At 39.6% G+C, this 16,141-nt stretch overlaps 1 protein-coding gene across 17 annotated transcripts in view; it reads right to left on the reverse strand.

Annotated features, from left to right (window-relative positions):
- Positions 1–16,141, reverse strand: part of LOC105469945 (centrosomal protein 70) — a 100,776-nt gene that overhangs the window by 57,031 nt on the left and 27,604 nt on the right. For all 17 annotated transcript variants that reach the window (XR_011619738.1, XM_071090993.1, XM_071090989.1 and 14 more), the window contains 3 exons: positions 15,736–15,826; positions 15,493–15,616; positions 14,468–14,648 (listed from right to left, as the gene is read on the reverse strand). Coding sequence is in view for 16 of the 17 variants with exons in the window: in XM_071090993.1 (XP_070947094.1) it covers positions 14,468–14,648; positions 15,493–15,616; positions 15,736–15,826 (396 nt within the window). In the remaining variant the exon portion in view is untranslated. The remainder of the gene's footprint in view (positions 1–14,467; positions 14,649–15,492; positions 15,617–15,735; positions 15,827–16,141) is intronic.

Genomic DNA, 16,141 nt, shown 5'->3' on the forward strand with positions numbered 1-16,141 from the left:
GACTAAGAAACTCAATCAAAACCGCTCAACTACATGGAAACTAAACAACCTGGTCCTGAATGACTACTGGGTACATAACGAAATGAAGGCAGAAATAAAGATGTTCTTTGAAACCAATGAGAACAAAGATACAACATACCAGAATCTCTGGGACACATTTAAAGCAATGTGTACAGGGAAATTTATAGCACTAAATGCCCACAAGAGAAAGCAGAAAAGATCTAAAATTGACACCCTAACATCACAATGAAAAGAACTAGAGAAGCAAGAGCAAACACATTCAAAAGCTAGCAGAAGGCAAGAAATAACTAAGATCAGAGCAGAACTGAAGGAGATAGAGACACAAAAAACCCTCCAAAAAAATCAATGAATCCAGGAGCTGGTATTTTGAAAAGATCAACAAAGTTGATAGACTGCTAGCAAGACTAATGAAGAAGAAAAGAGAGAAGAATGAAATAAACGCAGTAAAAAATGATAAACGGGGTATCACCACCAACCCACAGAAATACAAACTACCATCAGAGAATACTACAAACACGTCTATGCAAATAAACTAGAAAACCTAGAAGAAATGGATAATTTCCTGGACACTTAGACTCTCCAAAGACTAAACCAAGAAGTTGAGTCCCTGAACAGACCAACAGCAGGCTCTGAAATTGAGGCAATAATTAATAGCCTACCAACCAAAAAAGCCCAGGACCAGACAGATTCACAGCCGAATTCTACAAGAGGTACAAGGAGGAGTTAACACCATTCCTTCTGAAACTATTCCAATCAACAGAACAAGAGATGAATCTTCCCTAACTCATTTTATGAGGCCAACATCATCCTGATACCAAAGCCTGCCCACAGATACAACAAAAAAAGAGAATTTTAGACCAATATCCCTGATGAACATCAATGTAAAAATCCTCAGTAAAATACTGGCAAACCGAATCCAGCAGCACATCAAAAAGCTTATCCACCATGATCAAGTGGGCTTCATCCTGGGATGCAAGGCTGGTTCAACATACACAAATCAATAAACGTAATCCAGCATATAAACAGAACCAAAGACAAAAACCACATGATTATCTCAATAGATGCAAAAAAGGCCTTTGACAAAATTCAACAGCACTTCATGCTAAAAACTCTCAATAAATTCGGTATTGATGGAACGCACCTCAAAATAATAGCTATTCATGACAAACCCACAGCCAATATCATACTGAATGGGCAAAAACTGGAAGCATTCCCTTTGAAAACTGGCACAAGACAGGGATGCCGTTTCTCACCACTCCTATTCAACATAGTGTTGGAAGTTCTGGCTAGGGCAATCAGGCAAGAGAAAGAAATAAAGAGTATTCCGTTAGGAAAAGAAGAAGTCAAATTGTCCCTCTTTGCAGATGACATGATTGTATATTTAGAAAACCCCATTGTCTCAGCCCAAAATCTCCTTAAGCTGATAAGCAACTTCAGCAAAGTCTCAGGATACAAAATCAATGTGCAAAAATCACAAGCATTCTTATACACCAATAACAGACAAACAGAGAGCCAATCACAAGCATTCTTATACACCAATAACAGACAAACAGAGAGCCAAATCATGAATGAACTCTCATTCACAATAGCTTCAAAGAGAATAAAATACCTAAGAATCCAACTTACAAGGGATGTAAAGGACCTCTTCAAGGAGAACTACAAACCACCGCTCAGTGAAATAAAAGAGGACACAAACAAATGGAAGAACATACCATGCTCATGGATAGGAAGAATCAATATTGTGAAAATGGCCATACTGCCCAAGGTAATTTATAAATTCAATGCCATCCCCATTAAGCTACCAATGACTTTCTTCACAGAATTGGAAAAAACTGCTTTAAAGTTCATATGGAACCAAAAAAGACCCCGCATTGCCAAGACAATTCTAAGCCAAAAGAACAAAGCTGGAGGCATCATGCTACCTGACTTCAAACTATACTACAAGGCTACAGTAACCAAAACCACATGGTATTGGTACCAAAACAGAGATCTAGACCAATGGAACAGAACAAAGCCCTCAGAAATAATACCATACATCTAAAGCCATCTGATCTTTGACAAACCTGACAAAAACAAGAAATGTGGAAAGGATTTCCTATTTAATAAATGGTGCTGGGAAAATTGGCTAGCCATAAGTAGAAAGCTGAAACTGGATCCTTTCCTTACTCCTTATACGAAAATTAATTCAAGATGGATTAGAGACTTAAATTTTAGACCTAAAACCATAAAAGCCCTAGAAGAAAACCTGGGTAATACCATTCAGGACACAGGCATGGGCAAGGACTTCACGTCTAAAACACCAAAAGCAAAGGCAACAAAAGCCAAAATTGACAAATGGGATCTAATTAAACTAAAGTGCTTCGGCACAGCAAAAGAAACTACCATCAGAGTGAACAGGCAACCTACAGAATGGGAGAAAATTTTTGCAATCTACTCATCTGACAAAGGGCTAATATCCAGAACCTATAAAGAACTCAATCAAATTTACAAGAAAAAAAACAAACAACCCCATCAAAAAGTGGGCAAAGGATATGAACAGACACTTCTCAAAAGAAGACATTCATACAGCCAACAGACACATGAAAAATGCTCATCATCACTGGCCATCAGAGAAATGCAAATCAAAACCACAACGAGATACCATCTCACACCAGTTAGAATGGCAATCAATAAAAAATCAGGAAACAACAGGTGCTGGAGAGGATGTGGAGAAACAGGAACACTTTTACACTGTTGGTTGGATTGTAAACTAGTTCAACCATTGTGGAAAACAGTGTGGCAATTCCTCAAGGATCTAGAACTAGAAATACCATTTGACCAAGCCATCCCATTACTGGGGATATACCAAAAGGCTTATAAGTCATGCTGCTATAAAGACACATGCACACGTATGTTTATTGCGGTACTATTCACAATAGCAAAGACTTGGAATCAACCCAAATGTCCATCAGTGACAGACTGGATTAAGACAATGTGGCACATATACACCATGGAATACTATGCAGCCATAAAAAAGGATGAGTTCGTGTCCTTTGTAGGGACATGGATACAGCTGGAAACCATCATTCTCAGTAAACTATCACAAGAACAGAAAACCAAATACTGCATGTTCTCACTCATAGGTGGGAATTGAACAATGAGATCACTTGGACACAGGAAGGGGAACATCACACACCGGGTCCTATTGTGGGGAGGGAGGTAGATAGCATTAGGAGATATAACTAATGTAAATGACAATGGGTGCAGCACACCAACATGGCACATGTATACATATGTAACAAACCTGCACATTGTGCACATGTACCCTAGAACTTAAAGTATAAATTAAAAAAAAAAAAAAAAAAAAAAAGGCTGGAAAGTTTCACTCCAAAATGAGCTCTGAGTAACAAAAATACAAAAAAGAATAAACATGAAAGACATAGGGTAGTCAATGATAAATACTAATGGAATTGGACTCCTAGGGAAATTGAAAAGAGAAAATGGGGCAGAAACAATATTTGAAGACATAATAGCTAAGAATGTACCCAAACTGATAAAAGACATCAAGCTACACATTCAAGAAATGCTGCAAAATCAAAGGAAGATAAATCAAAAGAAAACTTGCCTAGGCACAAAGTAAAAATGCTTTAAAACAAAAACAAGCTGTCTATGGTGGCTCATGCTTGTAATCCCTGCACTTTGGGTGGCCAGGGCGGGCAGATCACTTGAGTCCAGGAGTTCAAGACCAGCCGGGCCAACATGGTGAAACCCCATCTCTACCTAAACATACAAAAATTAGCTGGGCACACACCTGTAATCCCAGCTACTCAGGTGACCCAGCTACTCAGATCACTTGATCCCAGGAGGCGGAGGGTGCAGTGAGCCAAGATTGCACCACTGCACTCTAGCCTGGACAACAGAGCAAGACTCTGCACCAAAAACAAAAAACAAACAAACAACCAAAATCAAGGATAAAAATAGTAAAGGTAGTTAAAGATATTATAAATTGCCTTCAAAGGAGCAGCAAATAGATTGACAATTGAATTCTCAGCAGAAACAATGGAATCTAAGAGATAATGGAATATTTCAAATGCTGAAAGAAAGTAACTACCAACTTATAATTCTATACCCAGTGAAAATATTCATCAAAATTAAGGTGACAAATACCAAGGGTTGATGAGGACAAAAAGAAACTAGAAATCTCATATACTGGTCAGAATGTAAAATGATAGAGCTACTTTGAAAAAGTCTGACAGTTTCTTAAAAACTTAAATGTGAGGATTGCTGCCAAGATGGCTGAAAAGGAATAGCTCCGGTCTGCAGCTCCCAGTGAGATCGACACAGAAGGCGGTTGATTTCTGTGTTTCCAAACTGAGGTACCAAGTTCATCTCATTGGGACTGGTTGGACAGTGGGTGCAGCCCACGGAGGGCGAACTGAAGCAGGGTGGGGTGTTGCCTCACCTGGGAAACACAAGGGGTCAGAGAACTCACTCTACTAGCCAAGGGAAGCTGGGAGGGACTATGCAGTGAGGAACAGTGCACTCCAGCCCAGATACTGCACTTTTCCCAGTCTTCACAACCCGAAGACCAGGAGATTCCCTCTAGTGCCTACACCACTAGGACCCTGGGTTTCAATCACAAAACTGGGTGGCCATTTGGACAGACACTGAGCTAGCTGCAGGAGTTTTTTTTTTTTTTTTTTTCATACCCCAGTGGCACCTGGAATTCCAGTGAGACAGAACCGTCCACTCCCCGGGAAAGGGGACTGAAGCCAGGGACCCAAGTGGTCTGGGTAGGCGGGTCCCATCCCCATGAAGCCCAGCAAGCTAAGATCTGCTGGCTTGAAATTCTCGCTGCCAACACAGCAGTCTGAGGTAAACCTGGGATGCTTGAGCTTGGTGGGGTGAGGGGTATCTGCCATTGCTGAGGCTTGAGTAGGCAGTTTTACCCTCAGAGAATAAACAAAGCCGCCTGGAAGTTCAAACTAGGCAGAGCCCACTGCCGCTCAGCAAGGCCACTGTGGCCAGACTGCCTCTCTAGAGTGCTCCTCTGTGGGCAGGGCATCTCTGAAAAAAAGGCAGCAGCCCCAGTCAGCGGCTTATAGATAAAACCGCCATCTCCCTGGGACAGAGCACCTGGGGGAAGGGGCAGCTGTGGGCACAGCTTCAGCAGACTTAAACGTCCCTGCCTGATGGCTCTGAAGAGAGCAGTAGATCTCCCAACACGGCATTCAAGCTCCGCTAAGGGTCAAACTACCTCCTCAAGTGGATCACTGAACCCCGGGTCTCCTGATTGGGAGACACCTCCCAGTAGGAGCCGACAGACACTTCATACAGGAGAGCTCCAGCTGGCATCTGGCGGGTGCCCCTCTGGAACAAAGCTTCCAGAGGAAGGAACAGACAGCAATCTTTGCTGTTCTGCAACCTCTGTTGGTGATACCCGGGCAAACAGGGTCTGGAGTGGTCCTCCAGCAAACTCCAGGAGACTTGAAGCAGAGGGGCCTGACTGTTAGAAGGAAAACTAACGAACGGAAAGGAGTAGCATCAACATTAGCAAAAAAGACGTCCACTCAGAGACCCCCCCCATCATAAGGTCATCAACATCAAAGACAAAAGGTAGATAAATCTACGAAGATGGGGAGAAACCAGCACAAAAAGGCTGAAAATTCCAAAAACCAGAACACCTCTTCTCCGAAGGATCACAACTCTTTGCCACCAAGGAAACAAAACCAAATAGAGAATGAGTTTGACAAACTCACAGAAGTAGGCTTCAGAAGGTAGGTAATAACAAACTCCTCTAAGCTAAAGGAGCATGTTCTAACCCAATGCAAGGAAGCTAAGAACCTTGAAAAAAGGTTAGACGAATTGCTAACGAGAATAACCGGTTTAGAGAAGAACATAAATAACCTGATGGAGCTGAAAAACACAGCATAAGAACTTCGTGAAGCTGGTCAGGCGCGGTGGCTCACCCCTGTAATCCCGGCACTTTGGGAGGCCGAGGCAGGAAGATCACAAGGTCAGGAGATCAAGACCATCCTGGCTAACACAGTGAAACCCAGTCTCAACTAAAAATACAAAAGATTAGCCAGACATGGTGGCAGGCATCTGTAGTCCCAGCTACTTGGGAGGCTGAGGCAGGAGAATGGTGTGAACCTGAGAGACGGAGCTTGCAGTGAGCCGAGATCGTACCACTGCACTCCAGCCTGGGTGACAGTGCAAGACACCGTCTCAAAAAATAAATAAATAAATAAGAACTTCGTGAAGCATACACAAGTATCAACAGCCGAATTGATCAAGCAGAAGAAAGGATATCAGAGATTGAAGATCAACTTAATGAAATAAAGCAAGAAGACAAGATAGAGAAAAAGGAATGAAAAGGAATGAACAAAGCCTCCAAGAAATATGCCACTATGTTAAAGGCCAAATGTGCGTTGGATTGGTGTCCCTGAAAGTGATGGGGAGAATGGAACCAAGTTGGAAAACACTCTTCATGATACTATAAAGTAGAACTTCCCCAACCTAGCAAGACAGGCCAACATTCACATTCAGGAAATACAGAGACCACCACAAAGATACTCCTCAAGAAGAGCAACCCTAAAACACATAATCGTCCAATTTACCAAGATTGAAATGAAGGAAAAAATGTTAAGGGCAGCCAGGGAGAAAGGTCGGGGTTACCCACAAATGGAAGCCCATCAGACTAACACCAGATCTCTCTCCAGAAACCCTACAAGCCAGAGAAGAGTGGGGGCCAATATTCAACATTCTTAAATAATTTTCAACCCAGAATTTCATATCTAGCCAAACTAAGCTTCATAAGTGAAGGAGAAATAAAATCCTTTACAGACAAGCAAATGCTGAGAGATTTTGTCACCACCAGGACTGTCTTAAACAGCTCCTGAAGGAAGCACTAAACATGGAAAGGAACGACTGGTACCAGTCATCACAAAATCATAACAAACTATAAAGACCACAGTCCTGATGAAGAAACTGCATCAACTAACAGGCAAAATAACCAGCTACTATCATAATGACATGATCAAATTCACACATAACAATATTAACCTTAAATGTAAACGGGCTAAATGCCCTATTTAAAAGACACAGACTGGCAAATTAGATACTCAAGACCCATTGGTGTGCTATGTTCAGGAGACCCATCTCACTTGCAAAGACGCACGTAGGCTCAAAATAAAGGGATGGAGGAATATTTACCAAGCAAATGGAAAGCAAAAAAAAAAAAAAAAAAAAAAAAGCAGGGGTTGCAATCCTAGTCTCTCATAAAACAGACTTTAAACCAACAAAGATCAAAAGAGACAAAGAAGGGCATTGCCTAATGGTAAAGGGATCAGTGCAACAACAAGAGCTAACGATCCTAAATATATATGCACCCAATACAGGAGCACCCAGATTCATAAAGTTAAGTTCTTAAAGAGACCTACAAGGAGACTCAGGCTCCCACACAGTAATAGTGACAGACTTTAACACCCCACTGTCAATATTAGACAGATCAATGAGAAAGAAAATTAACAAGGATATTTAGGACTTGAACTCAGCTCTGGACCATGCGGACCTCATAGACATCTACAGAACTCTCCACCCCAAATCAACAGAATATACATTCTCAGCACCACATCACACTTATTCTAAAACTGACCACATAATTGGAAGTAAAACACTCCTCAGCAAATGCAAAAAAAAAAACAGAAATCGTAACAGTCTCTCAGACCACAGTGCAATCAAATTAGAACTAAGGGTTAATAAACTCACTCAAAACTGCACAACTACATAGAAACTGAACAACCTGCTCCTGAATGACTACTGGGTAAATAACAAAACGAAGGCAGAAATAAAGATGTTCTTTGAAACCAATGAGAACAAAGACACAATGTACCAGAATCTCTGGGACACATTTAAAGCAGTGTGTACAGGGAAATTTATAACACTAAGTGCCCACAAGAGAAAGCAGGAAAGATCTAAAATAGACACCCTAACATCGCAATTAAAAGAACTGGAGAAGCAAGCACAAACAAACTCAAAAACTAGCAGAAGACAAGAAATAACTAAGATTACTGCAGAAATGAAGGAGCTAGAGACATGAAAAACTCTTCAAAAAGAAATCAATGAATCCAGGAGCTGGTTTTTTGAAAAGATCAACAAAATAGATAGACCGCTAGCCAGACTAATAAAGAAGAAAAGAGAAGAATCAAATACACGCAATAAAAAATGATAAAGGGGTTATCCCCACTGATCCCACAGAAATACAAACTACCATCAGAGAATACTATAAACACCACTACACAAATAAACTAGAAAATCTAGAAGAAATGGATAAATTCGTGGACACATACACCCTCCCAAGTCTAAACCAGGAAGAAGTTGGAATCCCTGAATAGATCAATAACAGGCTCAATAATTAACAGCCTACCAACCAAAAGAAGTCCAGGACCAGATGGATTTACAGCCGAATTCTACCAGAGGTATAAAGAGGAGCTGGTACCATTCCTTCTGAAACTATTCCAATCAATAGAAGAAGAGAGAATCCTCCCTAACTCATTTTATGAGGCCAGCATCATCCTGATACCAAAGCCTGGCAGAGATACAACAAAAAAAGAAAATTTCAGGCCAATATCCCTGATGAACATCGATGTGAAAATCCTAAATAAAATACTGGCGAACCGAATCCAGCAGCATATCAAAAAGCTTATCCACCAAGATCAAGTTGGCTTCATCCCTGGGATGCAAGGCTGGTTCAACGCATGCAAATCAATAAACGTAATCCATCACGTAAACAGAACCAAAGGCAAAAACCACATGATTATCTCAATAGATGCAGAAAAGGCCTTTGACAAAATTCAACAGCGCTTCATGCTAAAAACTCTCAATAAACTAGGTATCGATGGAACGTATCTCAAAATAATAAGAGCTATTTATGACAAACCCACAGCCAATATCATACTGAATGGGCAAAAACTGGAAGCACTCCCTTTGAAAACTGGCACAAGAATGCCCTTTCTCACCACTCCTATTCAACATAGTGTTGGAAGTTCTGGCCAGGGCAATCAGGCAAGAGAAAGAAATAAAGGGTATTACAAATAGGAAAAGAGGAAGTCAAATTGTCTCTGTTTGCAGATGACATAATTGTATATTTAGAAAAGCCCAAATCTCCTTAAGCGGATAAGCAACTTCAGCAAAGTCTCAGGATACAAAATCAATGTGCAAAAATCACAGGCATTCCTATATACCAATAAGAGACAAACAAGGCCAAATTATGAGTGAGCTCCCATTCACAATTGCTACAAGGAGAATTAAATACCTAGGAATACAACTTACAAGAGATATGAAGGACCTCTTCAAGGAGAACTACAAACTACTGCTCAAGGAAATAAGAGAGGATACAAACAAATGGAAAAATATTCCATGCTCATGGATAGGAAAAATCAATATCGTGAAAATGGCCATACTGCCCAAAGTAATTTATAGATTCAGTGCTATCCCCATCAAGTTACCATTGACTTTCTTCACAGAATCAGAAAAAACTACTTTAAATTTCACATGGAACCAAAAAAGAGTCTGCATAGCCAAGACAATCCTAAGCAAAAGGCTGGAGGCAACACACTACCTGACTTCGAACTATAGTACAAGGCTACAGTAACCAAAATAGCAAGGTACTGGTACCAAAACAGATATATAGATCAATGGGACAGAACAGAGGCCATAGAAATAACACCACACATCTACAACCATCTGATCTTTGACAAACCTGACAAAAATAAGCAATGGGGAACAGATTCCCTATTTAATAAATGGTGTTGGGAAAACTGGCTAGCCATATGCAGAAAACTGAAACTGGACTCCTTTCTTATACCTTACACAAAAAATCAACTCAAGATCAAATAAACACTTAAACGTAAGACCTAAAACCATAAAATCCCTAGAAGAAAACCTAGGCAATACTATTGAGGACATAGGCATAGGCAAAGACTTCATGGCTAAAACACCAAAAGCAAAGGCAACAAAAGCCAAAATAGACCAGTGAGATCTAATTAAACTAAAGAGCTTCTGCACAGCAAAAGAAACTACCATCAGAGTGAACAGGCAACCTACAGAATGGGAGAAAATTTTTGCAATCTATCCACCTGACAAAGGGCTAATATCCAGAATCTATAAAGAACTTAAACAATTTTGCAAGAAAAAAACAACCCCCTCGAAAAGTGGGTGAAGGATATGAACAGACACTTCTCAAAAGAAGACATTTATATGGCCAATAAACATGTGAAAAAAAGCTCATCATCACTGGTCATTAGAGAAATGCAAATTAAAACCTCAAGATACCATCTCACACCAGTTAGAATGGTGATCATTAAAAAGTCAGAAAACAACAGATGCTGGAGAGGATATGGAGAAATAGGAACACTTTTACATTGTTGGTGGGGGTGTAAATTAGTTCAATCATTGTGGAAGACAGTGTGGCAATTCCTCAAGGATCTAGAACCAGAAGAAATACCATTTGACCCAGCAATCCCATTACTGAGTATATATCCAAAGTATTATAAATAATTCTACCATAAAGACACATGCACACGTTTATTGCAGCACTATTTATGACAGCAAAGACTTGGAGCTAACTCAAATGCCCATCAGTGATAGACTGGATAAAGAAAATGTGGCACATATACATCATGGAATACTACGCAGCTGTGAAAAAGGATGAGTGCATGTCCTTTGAAGCTGGAAACCATCATTCTCAGCAAACTAACACAATAATGGAAAACCAAACACCGCATGTTCTCACTTATAAGTGGGAGTTGAACAATGAGAACACATGGACACAGCAAGGGGAACATCACACACTGGGGCCTGTTGGGGGGTGGGGGGCTAGGGGAGGGATAGCATTAGGAGAAATACCTAATGTAGATGATGGGTTGATGGGTACAGCAAACCACCATGGCAAGTGTATACTTATGTAACAAACCTGAACGTTCTGCACATGTACCCCAGAACTTAAAGTATTAAAAAAAAAAAAAAACAAAAACTTAAATGTATACTTACCATATAACTCAGGAATTCTAATTCTAGGTATCTACCCAAGAAAACTGAAAGCATATGTCCACACAAATATTTGAACATACAGTTTACAAGAGCTTTCTTTGTAATAGCCAAAAACTAGAAACAACTAAAATGTCCATCAACAGATGAATGGATAAACAAACTGTGGTATATCCATACAATGGAGTACTTCTCAGCAATAAAAAGGAATACACTATGGATATGTGCAACTACATGGGTGAATCTTGAAATAATTATGCTGAATGAAAAAAACTGAATATCAATTATATCAATAGCCCATGCCATCTGAATTGTCTTTTCCCAAAAGTCTTTCAATATACCTCAAACATTTGCAAATTTCCTTGACCTCTTTGCATATACATACAAAACCAATGTTTCCTTTCTCCCAACTACAAAACATGCAGCACTAAATCATTCTAAAATTGGAAGCAACTGTATACCAAAAATAGAAGAATGTGTCTTAAACTATGAAATAATTATTCTCCACAGGCACTTTAATCTTCTCAAGAAAGCAAAGATTGATTAGTATGGTCAAGAATAGAAGCTGACATCTCAAAACATGCCACTTTGGTATAAGGATTATTCTGAGTTGAAGGCAACTAAGACAGTAACACGAGAAAAGCTCTCTGCCCTTCCTTTATTAGCCGAAAGGAGTACATAAATTTGTACAGAAATTAATCCAGTGACAACCCTGGATCCTTATTAGCCCAGAGGTGGCACTAAGGACTCTACATAACCAACTTTACTGACTAGCCCTTATCTTCCATTAGTCCCTGATATATTAACCTTCCCACAATTTGCTTCCCTAGAGACTCAAAGTCTTTTTCCTTTGTCTTGCCACTTCTCTGAAAATTTACTGGTGGTGGCTGTTGTTAAGATGCTATAGAAGTCCAAGTTCTAGCAATCTCTTTGAGCCCAACATCCATGGGTTTCTCCCATATATATATGATACAAACATATTCATAAACTTGTTTGTTTTTCACTTGTTAGGCTTTTGTTATAGAGCCCTGATTGAGAATCTGAAAGGATAGAAGTAAAAATATTTTTTCCTTCTCTATAATAGAACGAGATGTTTGACTAGTATGAAATGAGGCAACCTAGCAACATTCAGGGACAGCAATTCCTTGGGTTTGTGATTTCTGTTGACACTCCCTAAAGTACCCATCAGAGACTTAAAAAAACAAACAACTAATTTCAGTTGATCATATTAGGACAGATAGCCTTCCCCAACCCCAGGTATCCACTCCTCAATCCTATTTGCCTTTCCCCTTCTATGGGTGACTGAAACATGAAACCTCCTCTGTACCAATTTATAAGCTACAGGACAAATCTTTGGGACGTGGAACAAAGAGCTAAAGGCATGATAAATCATTTATGATAGATGAAACCATTTGATAGAAAATACATGGCATTACATTCAAGTCACCCCTTACCAATGAACTCTCATGTATCTGTTCTTTGAAGTGCTTAAAACCCTGGTAAATTTGTAAGCCTTGTATTTCTAATAATTTAATTTTGTTATTAATTATATCGCAACCTTTCTGAAAGATAAATAGATATCTTCCCCAACAAAGACCACTGGTCTTCCCTGCTCTGAACTTGTTCACTCAGCCAAAGACCCAGCACAGCACCTTTACAGCTTCTGATGGCTGCTTTTTCACACCAATAAGTCAATGATTTAAAGAGCTTCAGATTTCTACTTGCTCTATAAGAGCAAGGTCAAAACCAATGCATACAGAAAATATTTCCAAAATACCCCTCCTTTTAGAGAGATGTTATAAATATACTATCAATGAGGAAAGCAACCTTGTTAACAAAGCCAACCTAGGCCGGGCGCAGTGGCTCACGCCTATAATCTCAGCACTTTGGGAGGCTGAGGCGGGTGGATCATGAAGTCAGGAGTTCAAGAGCAGCCTGGCCAAGATAGTGAAACTCCGTCTCTACTAAAACACAAAAAATTAGCCAGGCATGGTGGTGCATGCCTGTAGTCTCAGCTACTTGGGAGGCTGAGGCAGGAGAATCGCTTGAACCTGGGAGGCAGAGGTTGCAGTGAGGCTAGATCATGCCACTGCACTCCAGCCTGGGCGACAGAGCTGAACTCTGTCTCAAAAAAAAATAAGCCAACCTAAAAATATAGCATTCTAATAGTAGAGGAGTTTGTCAAACAATGTCTTCTCTGAAACTATGATCAATATCAGCAGCTCTAGTACTGCCTGCCCCAAGCTGGCACATAAACAAGGTCAGGGCACCAACTGCCTCTATCCTCATACTAGAGCTCCCTAGTATCTCTGGTTAATTCTCTTGGACTCTGTGGAATTTATACTAACACATCTGATCCTTCCAATACTGCCAGCATACACTGAGGGGACTTCCAGACCCTGCCTGATGAATACTGCTCCCTTTTAGATAGCCTGAACTCACATATGCAAAGGTTATATATATAGTGTTGTGTCAGCAAAACCACTAAAATAAGAACTTAATGTTTATAATGATATAATGTTGGTAAAGATCAAAAACATCTCACACAACTAAACATTAGTTACCAGCACAAGACTCATTTCCTTTAATCACAATAAACACCCAAGTTTTAAGTTTTTAAAATTAGAAAGTTAATTATTTAATGTCATAAAATTGCCATTTCTGTTTTAGACATAAAAAGTTGTAGATGCCAGCCAAGTGCAGTGCCCCACACCTGTAATCCCAGCACTTTGGGAGGCCGAGGCAGGCACATCGCTTGAGCTCAGGAGTTTGAGACCAGCCTAGGTAACATGGCAAAAGCCTGTCTCTATAAAAAATATAAAAATTAGCCAGGCATGGTGGCATATGCCTGTAGTCCCAGCTACTCCAGAGGCTGAGGTGGAAGGATCACCTGAGCGCAGGAGGCAGAGGTTGCACTGGGCCGTGATTGCGCCACTGCACTCCAACCTGGGTGACAGAGCCAGACGCTGACTCAAAAAAGTAAATAAATAAAGTTGTAGATGCCTATTAGATATCCAGTAGAGATATCAAGTAGGCAACTGGATATGGGTCTGGAATTCGGGGAGAGGACAGGGCTACAGATATAAATTTTGGATCCTATATTAGATTGAGATTACCAAAGGAATCAAAGTATATAGGAAAGAGAAAAGATCCAAAGACTGAGCACTGGGGAATTCCAACACTAAGAGGCTAGGGAGATGAGGGGAAAAAAACAGCAAAAGAAATTAGAGAATGATCAGTGAGGTCAGAGGGAAACAAAGAGGACATTCTGGAAATCAAGTGAAGAAAATTTCAAGGTAGCAGTGATAGGCCAGAAAAGGTAAAAACCACTGAATCAAACAACATGGAAGTCACCTGGGACCATAATGAGCTGTTTTAGTACTAACTAACCATCATCTAGGAATTCATAACTCAGTACCTGTAAAGTTTTCTGCTCCTTTTGAAGATCTTTTATTTTATTCTGTTGCTGGCAAGCCCTATTTAGTGATTCATCCTCCAATTCACCAATTTTGGATTTCACACTCTCCATAATTTGTTCCAAGTCATTAGCTCGTTGTTCTTGATTGGTTGCTCGGCTGTGCTCTAGCTGAAGTTCATTTCTAAGTTAAAAGACATACAATTTCTTCCCTTAGTATTAAAAATAAATCAAATTACTAAACATATCCATATAACAACATATTGAGTTTCTAAAGTTTCTTTGCATTCTCTTTATCCAAAATGCTTGGAATCAGAAGTGATTCATATTTCAGATTTTTCAGATTTTGGAATATTTGCATCGTACTTACTAGTTAAGTATCTCAAATCTGAAAATCCGAAATCCAAAATGCTCCAATAAGCATTTCCTTTAAGCATCATGTTGGTGCTCAAAAAGTTTCAAATTTTGGAGCCTTTCAAATTTTCAGATTTGAGATGCTCATCCTGCAACAGAAACTAATAGAATATAGGGTACCATTAAACATACATGCTAAGCTATTACCAAAAGATTTACCTATTAAACTTTTACCTACAAAAAAAATTTTTTTTTTTCTTTTTTTTGAGACGGAGTCTCGCTCTGTGACCCAGGCTGGAGTGCAGTGGCCGGATCTCAGCTCACTGTAAGCTCCGCCTCCTGGGTTCACGCCATTCTCCTGCCTCAGCCTCCCACGTAGCTGGGACTACAGGCGCCCGCCACCTCGCCCGGCTAGTGTTTTGTATTTTTTTTTTAGTAGAGACGGGGTTTCACCGTGTTAGCCAGGATGGTCTCGATCTCCTGACCTCGTGATCCGCCCGTCTCGGCCTCCCAAAGTGCTGGGATTACAGGCTTGAGCCACTGCGCCCAGCCAAAAATATTTTTTAGTTTAATATTTAATCAAAATGGGAAATTAAATTTCAAGATTGTTTTCAATGCAGTTATTTTTAGAATGCATACAAACAATTCAAAAGAAATATTTTCCATTTTCTTACCTAAGCTGCTGATTAGTTTCTATAAGCTCCTGTATCATGTTCTGTTGACGTGATGTTTCTTCCACCAACAATTTCAAATTCTGTCTCATCCTTTGTGATGACTGCTTGTCAAAAATGATGAGATCTACATTTTAAAAAGTATGTAATACAGATAGTAAAAATAAAAGGCAAAAGATTTAAGATAAAAAAATTTTTAAGGAAAAATTCTTTTTACCTTAAGCAGCAAGAATAGGATCTAATTACCTTTGAGATCTGTTCTTTTGACTAGAGACAAAGGTTTTAAGCCATGCATCATCAATAGCACATTTATGCTTTCCCATTCTGCTTCTTCCTGCTACAATTACAAAGTGAGGGAAAAGGGTCAACTTTAAGATATAAAGTGAAGAAATTCTCTCAGACATAATTTCCTGCATTTTCAGAATAGAACATTTTCTTCAAAAGTTTTAAGTATAAATGTTTATGCATATACAATATCCAAAAAACACATTTATTGTTTCTAGCAAAATTAGTAATAGACTAGAAGTATGTAAATAAGCACAAATTGTTGCATTATACAGAATACTCACATGTAGGCCTCAATGGACAAAACCAACAACAATAAAAACACCTTGTAATTTCAGTGAATCAAACAACTCTAAGGTTTTAGATT

Source organism: Macaca nemestrina, chromosome 2, assembly GCF_043159975.1.
Source record: "Macaca nemestrina isolate mMacNem1 chromosome 2, mMacNem.hap1, whole genome shotgun sequence".
Classification (NCBI taxonomy): domain Eukaryota; kingdom Metazoa; phylum Chordata; class Mammalia; order Primates; family Cercopithecidae; genus Macaca; species Macaca nemestrina.